This window comes from Aulonocara stuartgranti (genome assembly GCF_965226115.1).
Source record: "Aulonocara stuartgranti genome assembly, chromosome: 5".
In the NCBI taxonomy this organism is placed as follows: domain Eukaryota; kingdom Metazoa; phylum Chordata; class Actinopteri; order Cichliformes; family Cichlidae; genus Aulonocara; species Aulonocara stuartgranti.
The window spans coordinates 25,343,597-25,369,598 of NC_138943.1; the positions used below are offsets into that span (position 1 = coordinate 25,343,597).

Below are 26,002 nucleotides of genomic sequence, written 5' to 3' on the forward strand. Positions count from 1 at the left end.
TACTGAAGTTTGTGTCATTTGATCCATGACAATTACATTTGGAAAACTGCAAAGTGCTCCGTTCTCTTTTCATTGCTATTACAGCGTTACAACTGCAGTATTACATATAGTTATATATAGATCGTTTTTTTTTATCTTTTGGGAAGATAAGGTTATCCTCTACTGAGAAGCTGAAGAGAGAAAGGCTTCATATTTATAAAAACACCTACCTTTATCTTAAATACAGGATTCTCTTTTTCTCCTAATCCGTCCTGTCAACTGTGTGATTTTTGTGTCATAAATCTTTTAAATGTTGGCAGACATGCAATGAAAATTTCTAGAGAGGAGTCTTACATAAGGATGATTAGTAATTCCAAATTCAATGTAGTGTGGATTTATGGTGAAAAAAATATTTACCCTTGATGATATCAGCACACAGAAATCCATCAGACTTCATATTTTTAAATCAGATAGACATAAGACCTCAATGTGAAGCCTTTTTTTCAAGCATGTATAATCTTATCTGACTTCTATGACACGATTTGAGGGCATAGTACAGTTGTAAAACAACAACAACAACAACACTGAATTTGAATTGTTTGAAATTCAGTCTTAACTCTGACAGTTAATGGATCCATGGATTTCGCTGTGTAAGCGAGTTGAATATTTAGAGAAAAGTAACACTGGTCTTTTGGTTTTAGTTGATATGAAGTTTAAATTTAAAATCAATCAGTTATGGAAATAAAAGACAGGCTGTAAACAATTTTTATTTATGAAGCTGAACCTTTTAATGTGGAAGTCCGTGACAATTAAGCACAGTCACTGGCTCCAAATTATGGAGGTGGGAAGAACCATAAAGCTATTCAAGGCTTTAAAACTAAGTAACTGTGTGGTATGAGGGTGGCTTTGTCCATCTTTTGTATACAGTCAGTGGTTTTATCTCATTAGTTGAACTGACCTCTTAACAATGCATTTATATTACCATTGTATTACAATAGTTCCATACCATTTACTTGAATTATGTGCTTTGTAGCAATTTATGAAAGGGAGAAAGAAAATTACTGTATGAAGGCGGGTTAGTGTTGGCCCAGGAAACACCTGACAGTTGGAGGCCACACAAAGCTCTCCCTCTCCTATTCTGCTAGGCGAAGCATCAATTATTCAGCTTACTGTAAATGTGGGACAAGAGGAGGTCAGGCGAGATTCTTCCCTCCATGCTGTGGACGATGCTGACTTGCCAGAAGGGTGGTGATGATCATCATCGGGCTGATGATAATATGTTATTATCATTGCTGACACGGATTCAGTGATGGATGATGACTCACACAGAGAAACACTTGTGCGTAGAATACCTCTGCGTTGTCTTGGCTTTGCTACGAGTCTACACACACACACACACACACACACACACACACACACACACACACACACACACACACACACACACACACACACACACACACACTCTTACTCACAGAGAGAGAGACTATTGAAACATTTCAACAGGGATAAGCCTGGATGATGACACAGACAGAGCACCCTGATACAGTATAGATGAACCTGCTCACCACAGTGTTGCCATAGTAACAATGTAAGGCCTTTCGACAAGTCAGGAGGGTCAGAAGGAAGAGTTGTGATAGGAGATACGTTTTGAATGTGAACTTTGTTGCTCTCTCGCCTCTTTTTCCTCCTCAATCAATGCTACAGTGTTGGTTCGCGCTGCTGCACGATCAACAATGAAATTAAAAACTCCTCAAGGAAACTCGAGGATAAAGGTTGGTGGGGCTGACACCCACTGTTTCCTGTGAGGAATGAATGACCAGGCTGCAGACAGGAGCAGAGGACACTGCAGTGGTTCAGCAGCTGGTATGGTGCAACAGCTCAAAAACCTCTTCTGCTATGACGAGCCTGCTTATGTGTTTATGTTGTGTGCTGTTGGAGCTTATGGCAGTCCACAGTGAGTATCTAATGTTTTGTTTTTATAGTTTTGCTAACAAAAGATTCAAGCTTTCTTTGATTTAAAATATTATATCCAATCAGAGTTTTTCCACATTACTAAAACATTAGCTCCCATTCTCCCAGATGTGTGCCTAAGCTAATTTATTGAATCAATCACTCTTTTAGCAAAACCCTAAATGGTAAATTATCATTTAACCTTTCTGCAAGCACTTTTATTTTCCTCAGGAGGCAGAAGTTAAACACACCTAAAGCACAGAAATCGTTTAAAACTCTCAACTCAGCTCAAAACGGTGCATAGTTTGTTGCTAATGATGGGGGGGGGACTGATAAAAGGTAGAGTGTACATGGGTGCATGGATGTGCTGAAGGTTGATACCAACATTGGATGGCAGCAATCTGGGAGGCAGAGGAGGGAGAGCAAATTCAGTTCAGTAATGTTAGATGGACTGTGAGCAACTGAGACAGAGTATACTGTGGATGAAATTGAAAAAAAAAAAGAAGGAACATGTAATATGAGTCTTATGCAATCTAAAATATATATAACATATAATCTATTTGTTCTTTTTCTTTTGTGAATGAGGGAAGCAGTAACAAGTGAAAGACCTAATGTCATCAGATCCTCTGTTGCCGCCGCGCAGAGGCTCTGATGGGTGTGTACGCTGATGTTTCAGTGCATCACCTTGTTAACAAAAAAAAAGAGTCTGGAGAGGGAGATGGTGGCTGGGAGTCCATTTCTCTTTTTTGCATCTTGTTTTGACATTTTTGTAGCTATCTTTCAAAATTTACAAATTGTACAGTTTCCTTTTATAATTAAGCCACTGTCAGAAAATGTTGTAAATGTTATTTGAATTTTTTTTGTGTGTTTTTAATGTTTTGGGGAAAGAATCAAAGATCTTGAGAAACGTATCTTAGTACTTACGAAAAACTCTTGGCAATTTATGTCTCAGCGTGATGATACTGAGAGTTAGTCCGTGTCTCGTTTGTGTCTAATCTTCACAAAGTCCACTTCCTCATATCCTATTCATTTTCAAAGATAAGTTAAACAGAACACGCGCAACTTATGTTCCTTTCTTGGCTTGCTAATGTTTCCATACAGGCCGTGTGCTCATGCAGAGCCGTATAGTAGGTGGTCACACCGCTGCACCAAATTCCATCAAATACCTCGTGTCACTGAAGAGCACCAGCGGCCAACACTTTTGTGGTGGATCACTAGTTCACAGGTACTGGGTCCTGACTGCAGCGCACTGCAACATCGGGTAAGAATCTTCAAGATCTGCCATTAGCAGCAATCTGTGACTTCTAAAGTTTCATGTGTCTAAAAAAATCCAACTACGGTTTATCAGTTAGTTAATTGAGTAATCTACAAACAACAGCATATACTGCAATAACTTGGTCGATCTCCTAAGTTCAAACTTTTAGCACTCAAATACTGTAGCATACCTCTAAACTCCAAAAAAAAAAAGAAGAAGCTTATGTGAAAGTAACAAATATCATTGAGCACAGCCTTCCTCTCAGTTTTATTATTTCATAAGAGTTGGTGGCTGGACGTTTCAAAGAGGTATAGTGCTATGGTAACAAGGGGATCTTAGTACGTCATAGTAAACATGCATCGATTTTCTTCCACTTATCTACTTAAGGGTCGAAGGGGGGTGGATGAGAGGCAGGTTGCCAATCTTCCTGAGCTAACACATAGAGACACAACAACCATTCAGGCTCACATTCACACCTAAAGCCAGTTTAACACCATTTAACTTAAGCCCATGGATGTCTTAGACTGTTGGAGGAAGCCACAGTAACCTGAACTCCACACAGAAATGCCACAGCTTGGATTTTGAACGCAGGACCTTCTCGCTGTGAGAGAAGAGAGCCTCAGAGAGCCACCAGCATGGCCATAGATGTAATATTTATGAGCATCCACACAGTAAGAGAGTAACAGCATCGTAGCAAACAAGGGACTGCAAAAGGTACAAGAAATTCAGCAACTTGTAGCAAGAACAAGTTGCAACTAAGTATGTTAACTTTAAGCTCAGAGGTTATGGGAGCCAAGGGTGCAGTTTGCTTGACCGAAGGTGGTAAATACATCAGAGGGTTATCTACGTAACCTGGAATGTCCACTAGGCACTGCAGGTTGTGTGCATCATTTCCAAATGTGGGCTGGCTATACTCTACAGCCTTCATTTTTGTGAACTCAGATGTAGCTGATCAAAAGAATGGATTGTCAGCCACAAATCAAGGATGAGGATATGTACACTTCCACCATAAATCTGAAACACTTTCACAGACGGGAACATTTCTCTGGCATTTTTTCAGTACACTGTGGTTCAGAGTTAACTTGGCATGATTTTCTATTGCGAGCAGATGGTCCCAACAGATGCCTAAACACAAACATTCATTCTGCTGTGGGTAGGTAACGTCAGGACACAAACTCAACCTCTATGGGGGCCAGTGGGAAGTCAAACAGCACACAGATGCGATTTAGTCAGCTGACCTTGGCGCATCACTGAGAAAGACGGTGAAGTGTGATCTTGTCTGGATGTAGGAAATTGGCCATATTTCTGTCACACTGTCCCCATCCCCGCCTGCTCACAGTAAGCCATTGTTCACTGGCAGACAAGCAGTTCATGGTGGTCACGATCAAGCCCTGTGCACACTTCGAGTTTGACTTTGTATTCAGGTCGTTTTACTTTATCTTTGTCTTTCATTCATTTAGTAAAATACAAAAAAATAGTTAATTAAGCTTATATTATTTGTGGGAAAAGGCTTCTTTTGTTTCCTCTTTCAAAGAGATCACGATCACATCTTTTTAGTGCTCTGTTAACAAATGTGATGCAACATGGATTTCTGTGTTTTAGGGCAGAGCAAATGATGATAGTGGCAGGCGACTACAAGGTAAACATCTTTGAGGGTACTGAGCAGTACGCTAAGCCCCGCATCTTGGTCATCCATCCCCTGTACAACAGGAGCACCAACAACGCAGACATCATGCTCATTAAGGTGCCACAGAATCGGTGCAGAAAAGTTACCAGTGGTTTGTTAAAGTTTAATCTGTTACATCTTTCTTTTTTTAAAAGAAAAACATGTTCACGTGGAAACTGTACAATTTTCTGTCCAGCTGCGGGCTCCCATGGTTCTGAACAAATACGTGTCGCTGGCGCCTCTTCCCAGGCAGGGGACAGGTGTAGCTGAAGGCCACGTGTGTCGGGTGTCTGGGTGGGGCTACAATAGTCTGGAAGGAGGCCAGGTGCCTGTCACACTCAGGACAGTCACAGTGCCCATTGTCTCAACTGCAAGGTGTAACAGCAGCGACTCCTTTAATGGAAACATCACAGCAAACATGATCTGCGCTGGCTACAGCACTGGAGGCAAAGATGCATGCAAGGTACAAAGAACAAAGACACCACCTTTCACTAATCAGGAAAAAAAAACATGTTTTTAAAAGTTTCAGCTGCAAGCTAAGTGAGTGTTGGACACCGCCGCGGCCCTCTGTGCCAAGCATGTTCATTTGATGTTTTGAAAAGGCAAGAAACTCATTTTGAAGTAATAGACTCTCAGAGGTACCATCCATGGTGATCACACAGCACAAGCTGAGCCTACTTTTATCATCTCACTTAAGAGCAAAACAATAACACAGTTCTGGAAACCTCTTTCCCCCGACAGTGTAAGGATACAGTTGATCATGTCAGTGTTGGTTCGAGCTACAAGCTTTTATTAAGGAGACATGCCTGTTTGTCCTGAAACATTACTGCAGTTGTAATAATCGCATAAGAGATAGAAAAGCAACCCTTAAAGTAGCAACACGACTGAAAACCTGGAGTTTTGCTGTAAACGCTTACATAGCAGCAAAAATAACCTATGATTTGGTTATTTGCACCGTGAAAGAGTTTCAGCCCGGTCGTTGGTGTGAAAGAATAATTTACACGAAATTCAGCGTGTGGTATGTGAGTAAGCTATGTCTCACCTTCGGCAAAGTAGAGAATGACTAGTTTAAAATAAACTCTATGTAAAACCTGTGTGTTTGACAAAGTCCTTGTGTGTTGGTTTTTTTTCAAGCAATAATAATGATTTTTAATAATATGATTCAAAGATAAGTATTAAAACAAAAAACAGAAAGAACTTTTCTAAAGGAAAAGCAGACCAGCTGTACTCAGTCAAGTTTAAATCCATACCTTGTTGGCCAGTTGGAATTTGTCTTCACCACTACATCCTAAAAGCCACATGTGAGTATTTCACACATGCAGTGCATTATACATGAGATATGGTACTATGCAAAAGTCTTAAGCCGTCCATTATTTCTTTATATTTTGCTAAAAAAAAATGGGAAACAGGTGCAGTGAATTACTGAAACACAGCACCTGTTAGATGTTGGCTGCCTTTGTCTTTATCGAGATGATCCCACACTGCTTCAGTAATGTTGAGGTCCAGGCTCTGGGGAGGCTGATGCAATGACTGACGGTGTTCAGGTGTTTTTCTATCCAGATATGGTTTTGCTGTTTGAGATCATTGTCATCCTGAAAAACACAGTTGTTGCCATTCAGATGCTGTCTACATGGTATCCCATGATACGTCTGTGTTCATAATTCCATCACTTTTGACAAGATCACTGGCTGCAATGCTTCCACCATGTTGACGCCAAGATAGCTGTAGACAAAATTTGGATTCATCGCCCATAAGGCCTGTCACCACTGATTTTCAGTCCAGTTCTTGTATAATCTGGCATTCCTCAGTCTTTTCTCCCTCTTCCCTTACCTTAAAAATGGCTTTTTGACAGCCACCCTTCCACAGAAACCTTTTCTGATTAAGCTCTTGCAAAAAGTTTACATTTTAGCCAGATAAAACCAATTTATCTGGCTAAGGATAAATTGGTTGTTTGCTAAGTTGTCTGTTAGAAACAACCCTTATTCACATCTTGACTTAGGTGCCCCTTTAAAGCTTGTATGATTCATAGAAAAAAATGTTCTCTCATGAAACTGTGGCACAAACATGAACTGAATCATTCAGTAATAAAAGATTCTCTGTAAAACAGGTCTGGCATTAACACACTCATAGGGATGAGGGGGGCAAGGAAATGAGGTAGAGACAATATATACACACACAGGATAATAAGCAGATACACAACAAGTAGGACGCACAGCTGGAAGCTATAGGAATAATGAGGTGGGGGAAGTGAACACAACGCCAGACAAAGAGAAGAACAGTTACCAAAATAAAACAGAAAGACACATCTGAATGGGAAACAATGGTTAACTTAACACGGGGGAGCACAGAAAAAGGTCAAAAGCAGATGAGACTGGAACACAAAAAAACACAAAGAGAAACTAACTCAAAGCAAATCGGAACGTCAGCAGAAACTGAAACTAACAAGAACTGAAGGCTCGACAATCAGTGGAAAAAAGAATAGATCAGACCCAAATAACACGGCTATACACCATAAGCGTCTATACAAAACATGAGCTAAACACAACTTGAAAATAACACGACAACTGAATAGACTGGAAACTGAATACTGGCTAAACAAGGAATACAGAAACTCAGCCCAGAGGGTAGCCTAAATGCAGGACTTCTTCCAATAAAGAAGCACAATCCAAACAGGGTGCAGGAAAGGTAATTAAAAAAACGAAGAAGTCACCAAGGAGACATGAAACCTAAACATAAAACATTCTCACAATCCAAAGGAAATATGAACTCACAAACACTGAAAACCCAGGGACCAAAACCAATGACACATCCCAAATGAGTGAAAAAGCAGCCAATGCCCAAACAAAAACTTGGAAAAAATGTTTGAAAGAAAAACATGAAAATGCAATGGGTGGCTCAAGACTATTGCACAATGCTGCACATTTAAATATTGGAACATGTAAACTAATTTTTACTGTAAGAAGGGCAACAATTTCACCTTCTTATACTTAATTTTACAGGAGCTACAACTGCATAACATCATGTGGGTTATTAGCAGGGGTGCACATAAGTAGTCCGCAGGTGCGCATTCGCTGTCAAAATAAAAGACGCGCACCAGATAAAAAGTAGCAACGCGCGTTTGCGTACATAAGATTTTCTGGAGGAGGACAGACATTTGTTTAGAACTCTTAAAGATGTCGAAGAAGCAAGCTCCTTTAAGCAATTACTTTGGTGCTCCTCCACCTCCAAAGAAATGTCAGAAGGAGTCCGAACCACAAAAGAAGTGCGTATTCTCGGAAAAGTGGTTGCAGGAGGCGACCCTGCTTCAAACAAATGATGAACGCACAGAGATGTGGTGCATCTCTAGCTGACAAAAAACAGTGCCTTTTATATGTACGCAAACGCGCGTTGCAACTTCTTATCTGGTGCGCGCCTTTTATTTTATTTTCCGCACCTGCGGACCACTTATGTGCACCCCTGGTTATTAGCCAAGAAACAATAGGCCAAAGTCACAAGATAAAAACATGTTTTCTCATTATTTATTTCTGGACTTCACACTCCTCCTCGCTGTTCTTATTTATAAAGTGCTCTACAAACCTCAACATTACGGCTAACAGGTGGATTTTCCCATTTGAGTGCAGCTAGCCAAACAGCAAACAGCCACAGCTAAAGAGACAGAGTGAAAGTAGACAGTGTATCCTCGGTTTCTTCACATAAAACTCATTGTTGCAGCCAGGGGCAGCACAAAAGTGAACCCCTTAAACTGATTTTTAGTTTTAGTGTTGTTATTTTCCTGTGGGTTATTGATTCTGTTGCTAGTTAACTAACATAAACTAAAGTAAGTCTTTTAGCGGCAACCAACCAAGCACATGACGTCGCGTACTGACAGAAGATGCACTAAACATGTTTTTAAAAGTTTCACTTTAAGCACTTATTTCTTAAATCCAGCTTCACAGACAGTGTTGCAGCTATTTTAGTTTTAGGGAGCAGGGCTCAGTGGTGCAAATGAGCTGTTATATCTGTATTGTTTCATGTCCCTTTTACAGCAATAGCCACATTTTACACGATTTCAGGTTTTTGTTGCTTGTTTTTTTTTTTTTATAAGAAAGTTTTCACATTTATGCATTTTGGGAATCAGTTGATGTTGTTCTTTGAGCTAAAATAGACCAACAGCAAGTAACCTTCAATGCCTGGGATATCTGACCCACCTGGGCGGTAAATGCTTTTTGAAACAGTCTCCTATGAGGCGCCCATGTTCAGACACTTTGTATTACTTTGTGTATCATGTAACATCAGGGAAATTAAAGAAGCTTTACATCAATACTATGGTAACAAAAAACTTTTCCAGGAGTCACATTGTGAAATGGGAACTAATAGAAGGGTTTTATTGTTATTTATTACAGGGCGACTCCGGTGGACCGCTGGTGTGTGACAGACGGATCTATGGAGTTGTATCCTGGGGCAATGGTTGTGGTGATGCTAAGTTTCCTGGAGTCTACACGGCCGTGTCCAGATTCCGCCGGTGGATAGATCAAACCATCTACGGGTCATACCTGCGTTGCTTCAAACCGTGGAGATAATGAAAGCAGCCATTTGTGCCTGAAAGGAAACATTCCCATAAACACATTTAAGTTAGCATGGATAGGAAGTGGTTCTGTTGGAAGCTGCAGTGGCTGTTGAGAAAAACATTGCAGTGATAATTCAGATCACCTTTTGAATATAGTTAAACGCTGGATATTCTGAAATAATTACTATGATTATAGGATTCACTAGAATGTGCACCGTTTACAGTTACTGTAAATGTAATAAGAGCTCACAGATTTGTGAAAGTTTTTTGATGCCAATAAAACACTCTGGGGCTGGTGTGGAGTTGTGTCAGGTCTGAATGCTGAATGACAAAAATCAGTTTTGGTCATAGTTTGACTTTTGTACAAAAAAGATAAATAGAAAGATCTGATCATGTACTTTCTAAAAACAAAACAAAAACACAAACACTTATTTTTAATCAGTTTCTCGTGTGGTATACACTCAACTAGTAATTCATTAAATGCTAAAACTTGCTTGGACCCCATTTTTTCGTGGCACATCTTAAAGGTGCTCTACTGGACTGAGTTCTGGTGACTGTGGAGGCCATCTGACCACGCAGAACTCATTATCACGTTCAAGAAACCACAGTGAGATCATCTGAGTTTTGTGACATGTCCAGTTATTCTGCCTTAACAAGTTATCAGAAGATGAGTACATTGTGATCATAAAGGGATGGATGTGGTCTGCAACAATAATCAGGTAGGCCGTGGTGTTTAATCATGCTCAGCTGGTACAAAAGGGGCTTAAACTGTGCGAAGAAAATATCCCCCACACCATTACATCACCATCAGTAGCCTGAATCACTGATACAGCTACGCTGTAATATGTTGCGCATTCAGAAATGCTCTTCTGCGTACCTTGATTGTAACAAGTTGTTATTTCATTTCTGTTTAAAAGCAGGCACGTGCCTGTCTGTACTTTGAAATCCTTCCCCCACAGCTCGCACTTCAGAGCCACGTGTAGCACCCTTTGGTTCTACACCTTGCTGCGTGGCATCTCCCTCAATCTTCCCTCCTGCCTTCCTGTCTCACTGTGACTCTGATAAATGCAAGATAGCAAAAACAATGAAGGATTTGAGGCAGCATTTGAGTCAGTATCTGATGACAATATATGGAGTCATTTATTTGAACAAACCACACCCAAACAGGCCTGAAAGAGAAGTTCATCTGAGTTTTAACTACTGCAGTGTTTATTCTTTCTTTTTGTTTTTGAAAATCTAATTTAACTAGAAAAATTTGCATTTCCTGCGAAAATGCAGTGTGGATGCTTAAAGCTGAAGCTGTATGCAAAAAGTAGCTGAAAAAGCTGAAAAGTTGCAGAAATTGTAAAAACTTTGCAGAAGCAAAAGAAGTTTGCTAAAATGGAATAACTTAGCAGAACTGCAATATCTTAGAGGAAACATAATACTTGGCAGAAATACAATAGCATAGCAGAATTTAGCAGAAATATTGTAACTTACCAGAAACATGATAACTTCTCAAAAATACAAGAATTTAGGAGAAATAGTATAAGATAACAGAAAGAATATATTTAGCCAAAAATACTTAAACATTACAGAAACACTATGATTTAGAAAAATAGTACAACAGAGCAGAAATATTGTGATTTACCAGAGACACTGTGATGAACTATGAATATTGTAATTTTAAATTGAGACTATGTTTTAGCACAAATATTATAATTTGGCAGAAATACTATAATTTAGCAGAAATACTATATTAAGCACAAATCCTATAAAAAGCAGAAATGGTATGATTAAGCACAAATACTACATTTAGTAGAAATACTTTGTTTTAGCACAAATCCCATAAAAAGCAGAAATACTGTACTATGATTTAGTAGAAAAACTATAATTAATCAGAAATACTAAATTTAGCAGAAACACTATATTAAGCACAAATACTATGAAAAGCAGAAATAGTATGATTAAGCATAAATACTACATTTAGCAGAAATACTATATTAAGCACAAATCCTATAAAAGCAGAAATAGTATGATTTAGCACAATAGTAACAAGTTAAACAGAAAAATTGGAAAAGCAAAATGGACAGCTGAAAAAATGCTGAACATGCTGAGGGTCCCTCAAATATACTTGTTAAATGACAAAAATCTGCAAAAAAATTTATTACAGCCACACAATCACAAATATGTACACATGAGGAAACACACATGCACAGAGAGACCCACACACAAGATCCAATTCAGTCAACCAGTCTAAATATATTGAATTTAAATCTTAGAATGAGATCATCCCATTAAAAGCCTTTCTCTCTCTCTCTCTCTCTCTCTCTCTCTCTCTCTCTCTCTCTCTATCTCTCTGTCACACACACACACACACACACACACACAGGGAGAGAGAAGTAAGTTTCTAGGTCAGCCTGGGAGCTGGTGAATTTGAATCCACCAATCAGAGAGGCTGTGCACTTTTCCCCACCAAAACAGGTGCATCTGTTTACACACGCAGCAGCACAGAGAGACACAGGATTTTTGCAGTCTATTTCTCATAGTGACGACTCCCCTCAAACAAATGACCGTAATTTCCTAACCGTAGGGGCTAGAACGGTCATTCTTACACCGTTTTGTTCAGAAGAGATGGGGGAATCTTCAAGTGTTGACAATTTAATATTAAAATATGAATTTTTAGAGATATATGACATGGATGACTTGTTGACTTAGAAGCCACGAATTCCCCAATATGCAAATTTGAATGCCTGAGACCACATATGTGATTGGCTGGCTGGGAAGCCGTGCAGGCCCTGATTTGTGGATTTGAATTCCTCAGCCCTCAGATATGATTGGCTGGCTTAGAAGCCACGAAGGCCCCAATATGCAAATTTGAATGCCTCAGGACACTTATTTGATTGGCTGGGAAACTGTGCAGGCCCTGATTTGAAAATTTGAATGTCTCAGTCCTCACAGAGGATTGGCTGCCTGGGGACCTGGCAGAAATATATAGAAATACTATTATTAAGCATAAATACTACATTTAGTAGAAATACTATGTTTTAGCACAAATATTATAAAAAGAAGAAAAACTATAATTTAGCAGAAATACTATATTAAGCACAAATCCTATAAAAAGCAGAAATACTATAATTTAGAACAAATAGTATAAAAAGCAGAAATACTATAATTTAGCAGAAATACTATGTTAGGCACAAATCCTATAAAAAGCAGAAATACTATAATTTAGCAGAAATACTATGTTAGGCACAAATCCTATAAAAAGCAGAAATACTATAATTTAGCAGAAATACTATATTAGGCACAAATCCTATAAAAAGCAGAAATAGTATAATTTAGCAGAAATACTATATCAAGCACAAATCCTATAAAAAGCAGAAATACTATAATTTAGAACAAATAGTATAAAAAGCAGAAATACTATAATTTAGCAGAAATACTATGTTAGGCACAAATCCTATAAAAAGCAGAAATACTATAATTTAGCAGAAATACTATATTAGGCATAAATCCTATGAAAAGCAGAAATAGTATGATTTAGCAGAAATACTGTATTTAGCACAAGTACCGAAAAGTACCAGAAATACTATGATTTAGCAGAATAGTAATAACTTATTGAAACACAAATGCACAGAGGGACACACAAACACAGGCTCTAATCCAGTCAACCAGTCTAACTATGTTCAATTTAAATCCTACAATGACATGCTGTCAAATAAGGGCAGGGTCCTCTCTCTCTCACTAAACACACACACACACACACACACACACACACACAGGGAGAGAGGACTAAGTTTATAGGTCAGCCTGGGAGCTGCTGAATTTGAATCCACCAATCAGAGAGGCTGTTTACGTTTTCCCGCCAAAACAGGTGCATCTTTTTACACACGCAGCACAGAGACATAGACCTGCTTCTTTCAGTTTATTTCACATAGTGAGGATTCCCCTCAAACAAATGACCATAATTTCCTAACCATAGGGGCTAGAGCGGTCATTCTTACACCGTTTTGTTCAGAAGAGATGGGGGAATCTTCAAGTGTTGACAATTTATCATTAAAATATGAATTTTTAGAGATATATGACATGGATGACTTGTTGACTTAGAAGCCACGAATTCCCCAATATGCAAATTTGAATACCTGGAGCCCACATACATGATTGGCTGGCTGGGAAGCTGTGCAGGCCCTGATTTGTGGATTTGAATTCCTCAGCCCTCAGATATGATTGGCTGGCTTAGAAGCCATGAAGGCCCCAATATGCAAATTTGAATGCCTCAGGACACATATATGATTGGCTGGGAAGCCGTGCAGGCCCTGATTTGAAAATTTGAATTTCTCAGTCCTCACAGAGGATTGGCTGCCTGGGGACCTGGCAGAAATATATAGAAATACTATGATTAAGCATAAATACTACATTTAGTAGAAATACTATGTTTTAGCACAAATACTATAAAAAGCAGAAATACTATAATTTAGCAGAAATACTATATTAAGCACAAATCCTATAAAAAGTAGAAATAGGATGATTAAGCATAAATACTACATTTAGTAGAAATACTATGTTTTAGCACAAATAGTATAAAAAGCAGAAATATTGTAATTTAGCAGAAATACTATATTAGGCACAAATCTTATAAAATAGCAGAAATAGTATTATTTAGCACAATAGTAATAAGTTAAACAGAAAAATTGGAAAAGCAAAATGGACAGCTGAAAAAATGCTGAACATGCTGAGGGTCCCTCAAATATACTTGTTAAATGAAAAAATCAGCAAAAAAATGCACAGGGAGAGAGAAGTAAGTTTCTAGGTCAGCCTGGGAGCTGCTGAATTTGAATCCACCAATCAGAGAGCCTGTGTACTTTTTCCCGCCAAAACATGTGCCTCTTTTTACACACGCAGCACAGAGAGGCACAGGATTATTGCAGCCTATTTCTCATAGTGAGGACTCCCCTCAAACAAATGACCATAATTTCCAAACCGTAGGGGCTAGAGCGGTCATTCTTACACCGTTTTGTTCAGAAGAGATGGGGGAATCTTCCAGTGTTTACAATTTATCATTAAAATATGAATTATTAAAGATATTTGACTTGTAATGCACCATAACTGAGTAGAGCGAAGCAAAAACTGCCTTGACTTGCCCTCAAACAACGCTTTCTAACTCGAAATCTATTTGGAGTATCGATATCATTCTTTCACCGTAAGAGACAGCAGGCTTTGGTGAACAATCATGGAAATTTTCAGGTCTCTGTGGAAATCCAACAAAAAGTTATGACGAGAGAAAAAAGTGGTTCATTTCCACAGTTTGAAATCTGAAGAAATCTGAGCGAAGGACGAATTTCCTACCCTCAAACAAGTCCAACTCATTTCAGAACGGTAATAGGTGAGAAAGAAATTCTTGAATTGTGAGCGTCAGGGGTGTCTGAAGATATTCGGGGACAAGCCTCATGTCTTAACTTTGCTTCGTTAAGGAGATATGACGATTCGAATATGCCTCTCATTACAGAAATCCAGCGATGATTTTGAACAAGCTCTCCATTCACTTTATATGGAGAGTTTTCTGACCTTGTGTTAGTCTGAGGAGATTTGCAAAAATTCTATAAATCCCACAACAATGATGGTGACATTTTCTGAAAGCCAGCAAAAATACCTACGTTTTGATGTATAATTTGTGGAAGTTGAGTGAAAATTGAGCAAGTAGCAGGAAGTTGTTCGGACATGAAGTGAAAATTGCAAAATCTTCAGTGGCACACTGGAAGCCAAGAGCATAGCAACCATAACAACACATGTATTTTGTGAAAAATCACAATTTTGCAACTCAAAACTTTAAGAGGCATAAAAGTAAAACAGTAAAAGATTTGAAAAAGCTGAATCATACCTGAATAGCCCAATAATTTGTGAACATTTTAAAATTTGAATGGTTGTTCTAGGTGAAAATATGAGGAAGTAGTTAAGTTTCAAAAACAAGCAAATTTTAGCAGAATTGCTGAAGTTTCCCATTCATTTCAATGGGACAAATTAAAGGAAAAAAGCTTAATATTTTAAAAAGTATAATAGTTAAAAATAGCAAAAATCGTAGCAGGAAAGAGCAAAAATAGCAGAATAGTTTAAAATTTGAACGGTGAAAATCGGCTGAAAATTGTGGAAGTAGTTTAACGGCGAAAAGTGTACGGAAGCAACTAGAATAATAACTAGAAAAATTTGCATTTCCTGCGAAAATGCAGTGTGGATGCTTAAAGCTGAAGCTGTATGCAAAAAGTAGCTGAAAAAGCTGAAAAGTTGCAGAAATTGTAAAAACTTTGCAGAAGCAAAAGAAGTTTGCTAAAATGGAATAACTTAGCAGAACTGCAATATCTTAGAGGAAACATAATACTTGGCAGAAATACAATAGCATAGCAGAATTTAGCAGAAATATTGTAACTTACCAGAAATATGATAACTTCTCAAAAATACAAGAATTTAGGAGAAATAGTATAAGATAACAGAAAGAATATATTTAGCCAAAAATACTTAAACATTACAGAAACACTATGATTTAGAAAAATAGTACAACAGAGCAGAAATATTGTGATTTACCAGAGACACTGTGATGAACTATGAATATTGTAATTTTAAATTAAGACTATGTTTTAGCACAAATATTATAATTTGGCAGAAATACTATAATTTAGCAGAAATACTATATTAAGCACAAATCCTATAAAAAGCAGAAATGGTATGATTAAGCATAAATACTACATTTAGTAGAAATACTTTGTTTTAGCACAAATCCCATAAAAAGCAGAAATACTGTACTATGATTTAGTAGAAAAACTATAATTAATCAGAAATACTAAATTTAGCAGAAATACTATATTAAGCACAAATCCTATAAAAGCAGAAATAGTATATTAAGCACAAATCTTATAAAATAGCAGAAATAGTATTATTTAGCACAATAGTAATAAGTTAAACAGAAAAATTGGAAAAGCAAAATGGACAGCTGAAAAAATGCTGAACATGCTGAGGGTCCCTCAAATATACTTGTTAAATAACAAAAATCAGCAAAAAAATTTATTACAGCCACACAATCACAAATATGTACACATGAGGAAACACACATGCACAGAGAGACCCACACACAAGATCCAATTCAGTCAACCAGTCTAAATATATTGAATTTAAATCTTAGAATGAGATCATCCCATTAAAAGCCTTTCTCTCTCTCTCTCTCTCTCTCTCTCTCTCTCTCTCTCCCTCCCTCCCTCCCTCTCTCTCTCTCTCTGTCACACACACACACACACACACACACACACACACACACAGGGAGAGAGAAGTAAGTTTCTAGGTCAGCCTGGGAGCTGGTGAATTTGAATCCACCAATCAGAGAGGCTGTGCACTTTTCCCCACCAAAACAGGTGCATCTTTTTACACACGCAGCACAGAGACATAGACCTGCTTCTTTCAGTTTATTTCACATAGTGAGGATTCCCCTCAAACAAATGACCATAATTTCCTAACCGTAGGGGCTAGAGCGGTCATTCTTACACCGTTTTGTTCAGAAGAGATGGGGGAATCTTCAAGTGTTGACAATTTATCATTAAAATATGAATTTTTAGAGATATATGACATGGATGACTTGTTGACTTAGAAACCACGAATTCCCCAATATGCAAATTTGAATACCTGGAGCCCACATACATGATTGGCTGGCTGGGAAGCTGTGCAGTTCCTGATTTGTGGATTTGAATTCCTCAGCCCTCAGATATGATTGGCTGGCTTAGAAGCCATGAAGGCCCCAATATGCAAATTTGAATGCCTCAGGACACATATATGATTGGCTGGGAAGCCGTGCAGGCCCTGATTTGAAAATTTGAATTTCTCAGTCCTCACAGAGGATTGGCTGCCTGGGGACCTGGCAGAAATATATAGAAATACTATGATTAAGCATAAATACTACATTTAGTAGAAATACTATGTTTTAGCACAAATACTATAAAAAGCAGAAATACTATAATTTAGCAGAAATACTATATTAAGCACAAATCCTATAAAAAGCAGAAATAGGATGATTAAGCATAAACACTACATTTAGTAGAAATACTATGTTTGAGCAAAAATCCTATAAAAAGCAGAAATACTATATTAGGCACAAATCCCATAAAAAGCAGAAATAGTATGATTAAGCATAAATACTACATTTAGTAGAAATACTATGTTTTAGCACAAATAGTATAAAAAGCAGAAATATTGTAATTTAGCAGAAATACTATATTAGGCACAAATCTTATAAAATAGCAGAAATAGTATTATTTAGCACAATAGTAATAAGTTAAACAGAAAAATTGGAAAAGCAAAATGGACAGCTGAAAAAATGCTGAACATGCTGAGGGTCCCTCAAATATACTTGTTAAATGAAAAAATCAGCAAAAAAATGCACAGGGAGAGAGAAGTAAGTTTCTAGGTCAGCCTGGGAGCTGCTGAATTTGAATCCACCAATCAGAGAGCCTGTGTACTTTTTCCCGCCAAAACATGTGCCTCTTTTTACACACGCAGCACAGAGAGGCACAGGATTATTGCAGCCTATTTCTCATAGTGAGGACTCCCCTCAAACAAATGACCATAATTTCCAAACCGTAGGGGCTAGAGCGGTCATTCTTACACCGTTTTGTTCAGAAGAGATGGGGGAATCTTCCAGTGTTTACAATTTATCATTAAAATATGAATTATTAAAGATATTTGACTTGTAATGCACCATAACTGAGTAGAGCGAAGCAAAAACTGCCTTGACTTGCCCTCAAACAACGCTTTCTAACTCGAAATCTATTTGGAGTATCGATATCATTCTTTCACCGTAAGAGACAGCAGGCTTTGGTGAACAATCATGGAAATTTTCAGGTCTCTGTGGAAATCCAACAAAAAGTTATGACGAGAGAAAAAAGTGGTTCATTTCCACAGTTTGAAATCTGAAGAAATCTGAGCGAAGGACGAATTTCCTACCCTCAAACAAGTCCAACTCATTTCAGAACGGTAATAGGTGAGAAAGAAATTCTTGAATTGTGAGCGTCAGGGGTGTCTGAAGATATTCGGGGACAAGCCTCATGTCTTAACTTTGCTTCGTTAAGGAGATATGACGATTCGAATATGCCTCTCATTACAGAAATCCAGCGGTGATTTTGAACAAGCTCTCCATTCACTTTATATGGAGAGTTTTCTGACCTTGTGTTAGTCTGAGGAGATTTGCAAAAATTCTATAAATCCCACAACAATGATGGTGACATTTTCTGAAAGCCAGCAGAAATACCTACGTTTTGATGTATAATTTGTGGAAGTTGAGTGAAAATTGAGCAAGTAGCAGGAAGTTGTTCGGACATGAAGTGAAAATTGCAAAACCTTCAGTGGCACACTGGAAGCCAAGAGCATAGCAACCATAACAACACATGTATTTTGTGAAAAATCACAATTTTGCAACTCAAAACTTTAAGAGGCATAAAAGTAAAACAGTAGAAGATTTGAAAAAGCTGAATCATACCTGAATAGCCAAATAATTTGTGAACATTTTAAAATTTGAATGGTTGTTCTAGGTGAAAATATGAGGAAGTAGTTAAGTTTCAAAAACAGGCAAAATTTAGCAGAATTGCAGAAGTTTCCCATTCATTTCAATGGGACAAATTAAAGGAAAAAAGCTTAATATTTTAAAAAGTATAATAGTTAAAAATAGCAAAAATCGTAGCAGGAATTAGCAAAAATAGCTGAATAGTTTAAAGTTTGAACGGTGAAAATAGCACAAAAATTGTGGAAGTAGTTAAACGGCGAAAAGTGTACGGAAGCAACTAGAATAATAATAAAGAATAAAGAGAAACAGGAACTCAATAGTGTGGATGCTTAAAGCATCCACACAATAATAATAACTAGAAAAATTTGCATTTCCTGCGAAAATGCAGTGTGGATGCTTTAAAGCTGAAGCTGTATGCAAAAAGTAGCTGAAAAAGCTGAAAAGTTGCAGAAATTGTAAAAACTTTGCAGAAGCAAAAGAAGTTTGCTAAAATGGAATAACTTAGCAGAACTGCAATATCTTAGAGGAAACATAATACTTGGCAGAGATACAATAGCATAGCAGAATTTAGCAGAAATATTGTAACTTACCAGAAACATGATAACTTCTCAAAAATACAAGAATTTAGGAGAAATAGTATAAGATAACAGAAAGAATATATTTAGCCAAAAATACTTAAACATTACAGAAACACTATGATTTAGAAAAATAGTACAACAGAGCAGAAATATTGTGATTTACCAGAGACACTGTGATGAACTATGAATATTGTAATTTTAAATTGAGACTATGTTTTAGCACAAATATTATAATTTGGCAGAAATACTATAATTTAGCAGAAATACTATATTAAGCACAAATCCTATAAAAAGCAGAAATGGTATGATTAAGCACAAATACTACATTTAGTAGAAATACTTTGTTTTAGCACAAATCCCATAAAAAGCAGAAATACTGCACTATGATTTAGTAGAAAAACTATAATTAATCAGAAATACTAAATTTAGCAGAAATACTATATTAAGCACAAATACTATGAAAAGCAGAAATAGTATGATTAAGCATAAATACTACATTTAGCAGAAATACTATATTAAGCACAAATCCTATAAAAGCAGAAATACTATATTAAGCACAAATCCTATAAAAAGCAGAAATGGTATGATTAAGCACAAATACTACATTTAGTAGAAATACTTTGTTTTAGCACAAATCCCATAAAAAGCAGAAATACTGCACTATGATTTAGTAGAAAAACTATAATTAATCAGAAATACTAAATTTAGCAGAAATACTATATTAAGCACAAATACTATGAAAAGCAGAAATAGTATGATTAAGCATAAATACTACATTTAGCAGAAATACTATATTAAGCACAAATCCTATAAAAGCAGAAATAGTATATTAAGCACAAATCTTATAAAATAGCAGAAATTGTATGATTTAGCACAATAGTAATAAGTTAAACAGAAAAATTGGAAAAGCAAAATGGACAGCTGAAAAAATGCTGAACTTGCTGAGGGTCCCTCAAATATACTTGTTAAATGACAAAAATCTGCAAAAAAAATTATTACAGCCACACAATCACAAATATGTACACATGAGGAAACACACATGCACAGAGAGACCCACACACAAGATCCAATTCAGTCAACCAGTCTAAATATATTGAATTTAAATCTTAGAATGAGATCATCCCATTAAAAGCCTTTCTCTCTCTCTCTCTCTCTCTCTCTCTGTCACACACACACACACACACACACACACACACACACACACACAGGGAGAGAGAAGTAAGTTTCTAGGTCAGCCTGGGAGCTGCTGAATTTGAATCCACCAATCAGAGAGGCTGTGCACTTTTCCCCACCAAAACAGGTGCATCTGTTTACACACGCAGCAGCACAGAGAGACACAGGATTTTTGCAGTCTATTTCTCATAGTGACGACTCCCCTCAAACAAATGACCGTAATTTCCTAACCGTAGGGGCTAGAACGGTCATTCTTACACCGTTTTGTTCAGAAGAGATGGGGGAATCTTCAAGTGTTGACAATTTAATATTAAAATATGAATTTTTAGAGATATATGACATGGATGACTTGTTGACTTAGAAGCCACGAATTCCCCAATATGCAAATTTGAATGCCTCAGACCACATATGTGATTGGCTGGCTGGGAAGCCGTGCAGGCCCTGATTTGTGGATTTGAATTCCTCAGCCCTCAGATATGATTGGCTGGCTTAGAAGCCACGAAGGCCCCAATATGCAAATTTGAATGCCTCAGGACACTTATTTGATTGGCTGGGAAACTGTGCAGGCCCTGATTTGAAAATTTGAATGTCTCAGTCCTCACAGAGGATTGGCTGCCTGGGGACCTGGCAGAAATATATAGAAATACTATTATTAAGCATAAATACTACATTTAGTAGAAATACTATGTTTTAGCACAAATATTATAAAAAGAAGAAAAACTATAATTTAGCAGAAATACTATATTAAGCACAAATCCTATAAAAAGCAGAAATACTATAATTTAGAACAAATAGTATAAAAAGCAGAAATACTATAATTTAGCAGAAATACTATGTTAGGCACAAATCCTATAAAAAGCAGAAATACTATAATTTAGCAGAAATACTATGTTAGGCACAAATCCTATAAAAAGCAGAAATACTATAATTTAGCAGAAATACTATGTTAGGCACAAATCCTATAAAAAGCAGAAATACTATAATTTAGCAGAAATACTATATTAGGCATAAATCCTATGAAAAGCAGAAATAGTATGATTTAGCAGAAATACTGTATTTAGCACAAGTACCGAAAAGTACCAGAAATACTATGATTTAGCAGAATAGTAATAACTTATTGAAACACAAATGCACAGAGGGACACACAAACACAGGCTCTAATCCAGTCAACCAGTCTAACTATGTTCAATTTAAATCCTACAATGACATGCTGTCAAATAAGGGCAGGGTCCTCTCTCTCCCACTAAACACACACACACACACACACACACACACACACACACACACACACACAGAGGGAGAGAGCTGCCGAATTTAAATCCACCAATCAGAGTGGCTGTTTACGTTTTCCCGCCAAAACAGGTGCATCTTTTTACACATGCAGCAGCACAGAGAGGCACAGGATTATTGCAGCCTATTTCTCATAGTGAGGACTCCCCTCAAACAAATGACCATAATTTCCTAACCGTAGGGGCTAGAGCGGTCATTCTTACACTGTTTTGTTCAGAAGAGATGGGGGAATCTTCCAGTGTTAACAATTTATCATTAAAATGTGAATTTTTAGAGATATATGACATGGATGACTTGTTGACTTAGAAGCAACGAATTCCCCAATATGCAAATATGAATGCCTGAGACCACATATATGATTGGCTGGCTGGGAAGCCGTGCAGGCCCTGATTTGTGGATTTGAATTCCTCAGCACTCAGATATGATTGGCTGGCTTAGAAGCCATGAAGGCCCCAATATGCAAATTTGAATGCCTCAGGACACATATATGATTGGCTGGGAAGCCGTGCAGGCCCTGATTTGAAAATTTGAATTTCTCAGTCCTCACAGAGGATTGGCTGCCTGGGGACCTGGCAGAAATATATAGAAATACTATGATTAAGCATAAATACTACATTTAGTAGAAATACTATGTTTTAGCACAAATACTATAAAAAGCAGAAATACTATAATTTAGCAGAAATACTATATTAAGCACAAATCCTATAAAAAGCAGAAATAGGATGATTAAGCATAAACACTACATTTAGTAGAAATACTATGTTTGAGCAAAAATCCTATAAAAAGCAGAAATACTATATTAGGCACAAATCCCATAAAAAGCAGAAATAGTATGATTAAGCATAAATACTACATTTAGTAGAAATACTATGTTTTAGCACAAATAGTATAAAAAGCAGAAATATTGTAATTTAGCAGAAATACTATATTAGGCACAAATCTTATAAAATAGCAGAAATAGTATTATTTAGCACAATAGTAAGAAGTTAAACAGAAAAATTGGAAAAGCAAAATGGACAGCTGAAAAAATGCTGAACATGCTGAGGGTCCCTCAAATATACTTGTTAAATGAAAAAATCAGCAAAAAAATGCACAGGGAGAGAGAAGTAAGTTTCTAGGTCAGCCTGGGAGCTGCTGAATTTGAATCCACCAATCAGAGAGCCTGTGTACTTTTTCCCGCCAAAACATGTGCCTCTTTTTACACACGCAGCACAGAGAGGCACAGGATTATTGCAGCCTATTTCTCATAGTGAGGACTCCCCTCAAACAAATGACCATAATTTCCAAACCGTAGGGGCTAGAGCGGTCATTCTTACACCGTTTTGTTCAGAAGAGATGGGGGAATCTTCCAGTGTTTACAATTTATCATTAAAATATGAATTATTAAAGATATTTGACTTCTAATGCACCATAACTGAGTAGAGCGAAGCAAAAACTGCCTTGACTTGCCCTCAAACAACGCTTTCTAACTCGAAATCTATTTAGAGTATCGATATCATTCTTTCACCGTAAGAGACAGCAGGCTTTGGTGAACAATCATGGAAATTTTCAGGTCTCTGTGGAAATCCAACAAAAAGTTATGACGAGAGAAAAAAGTGGTTCATTTCCACAGTTTGAAATCTGAAGAAATCTGAGCGAAGGACGAATTTCCTACCCTCAAACAAGTCCAACTCATTTCAGAACGGTAATAGGTGAGAAAGAAATTCTTGAATTGTGAGCGTCAGGGGTGTCTGAAGATATTCGGGGACAAGCCTCATGTCTTAACTTTGCTTCGTTAAGGAGATATGACGATTCGAATATGCCTCTCATTACAGAAATCCAGCGGTGATTTTGAACAAGCTCTCCATTCACTTTATATGGAGAGTTTTCTGACCTTGTGTTAGTCTGAGGAGATTTGCAAAAATTCTATAAATCCCACAACAATGATGGTGACATTTTCTGAAAGCCAGCAAAAATACCTACGTTTTGATGTATAATTTGTGGAAGTTGAGTGAAAATTGAGCAAGTAGCAGGAAGTTGTTCGGACATGAAGTGAAAATTGCAAAACCTTCAGTGGCACACTGGAAGCCAAGAGCATAGCAACCATAACAACACATGTATTTTGTGAAAAATCACAATTTTGCAACTCAAAACTTTAAGAGGCATAAAAGTAAAACAGTAGAAGATTTGAAAAAGCTGAATCATACCTGAATAGCCCAATAATTTGTGAACATTTTAAAGTTTGAATGGTTGTTCTAGGTGAAAATATGAGGAAGTAGTTAAGTTTCAAAAACAAGCAAATTTTAGCAGAATTGCTGAAGTTTCCCATTCATTTCAATGGGACAAATTAAAGGAAAAAAGCTTAATATTTTAAAAAGTATAATAGTTAAAAATAGCAAAAATCGTAGCAGGAATTAGCAAAAATAGCTGAATAGTTTAAAATTTGAACGGTGAAAATCGGCTGAAAATTGTGGAAGTAGTTTAACGGCGAAAAGTGTACGGAAGCAACTAGAATAATAATAATAACTAGAAAAATTTGCATTTCCTGCGAAAATGCAGTGTGGATGCTTAAAGCTGAAGCTGTATGCAAAAAGTAGCTGAAAAAGCTGAAAAGTTGCAGAAATTGTAAAAACTTTGCAGAAGCAAAAGAAGTTTGCTAAAATGGAATAACTTAGCAGAACTGCAATATCTTAGAGGAAACATAATACTTGGCAGAGATACAATAGCATAGCAGAATTTAGCAGAAATATTGTAACTTACCAGAAACATGATAACTTCTCAAAAATACAAGAATTTAGGAGAAATAGTATAAGATAACAGAAAGAATATATTTAGCCAAAAATACTTAAACATTACAGAAACACTATGATTTAGAAAAATAGTACAACAGAGCAGAAATATTGTGATTTACCAGAGACACTGTGATGAACTATGAATATTGTAATTTTAAATTAAGACTATGTTTTAGCACAAATATTATAATTTGGCAGAAATACTATAATTTAGCACAAATACTATAAAAAGCAGAAATACTATAATTTAGCAGAAATACTATATTAAGCACAAACCCTATAAAAAGCAGAAATACTGTACTATGATTTGGTAGAAAAAACTATAATTAATCAGAAATACTATATTTGGCAGAAATACGGTATTTGGCACAAATCTTATAAAATAGCAGAAATAGTATGATTTAGCACAATAGTAATAACTTAAACAGAAAAATTGGAAAAGCAAAAATGGACAGCTGAAAAAATGATGAACATGCTGAAGGTCCCTCAACTATACTTGTTAAATGAAAAAAATCAGCAAAAAAATCTATAACAGCCACACAATCACAAATATGTACACATAAGAAAACACACATGCACATAGAGACACACACACAAGATCCAATTCAGTCAACCAGTCTAAATATATTGAATTTGAATCTTAGAATGAGATCATCCCATTAAAAGCCTTTCTCTCTCTCTCTCTCTCTCTGTCACACACACACACACACACACACACACACACACACACACACACACACACACACACACACACACACACAGGGAGAGAAAAGTGAGTTTCTAGGTCAGCCTGGGAGCTGGTGAATTTGAATCCACCAATCAGAGAGCCTGTGCACTCTTTCCCTCCAAAACAGGTGCATCCTTTTTACACACGCAGCACAGAGAGACACAGGATCATTGCAGTCTATTTCTCATAATGACGACTCCCCTCAAACAAATGACCATAATTTCCTAACCGTAGGAGCTAGAACGGTCATTCTTACACCGTTTTGTTCAGAAGAGATGGGGGAATCTTCAAGTGTTGACAATTTATCATTAAAATATGAATTTTTAGAGATATATGACATGGATGACTTGTTGACTTAGAAGCCACGAATTCCCCAATATGCAAATTTGAATGCCTGAGACCACATATGTGATTGGCTGGCTGGGAAGCCGTGCAGGCCCTGATTTGTGGATTTGAATTCCTCAGCCCTCAGATATGATTGGCTGGCTTAGAAGCCACGAAGGCCCCAATATGCAAATTTGAATGCCTCAGGACACTTATTTGATTG

At 37.0% G+C, this 26,002-nt stretch overlaps 1 protein-coding gene across 1 annotated transcript; it reads left to right on the forward strand.

Annotated features, from left to right (window-relative positions):
* Positions 1-1,794: 1,794 nt before the first annotated feature.
* Positions 1,795-9,684, forward strand: LOC309707493 (trypsin; the record flags this gene model as incomplete). Its single annotated transcript, XM_082534867.1, has 5 exons — positions 1,795-1,936; positions 3,034-3,193; positions 4,790-4,931; positions 5,050-5,316; positions 9,236-9,684. 5 exons carry the CDS (start codon positions 1,795-1,797, stop codon positions 9,410-9,412), a joined length of 888 nt encoding a protein of 295 aa, XP_082390993.1. The 3' UTR covers positions 9,413-9,684.
* Positions 9,685-26,002: the final 16,318 nt, after the last annotated feature.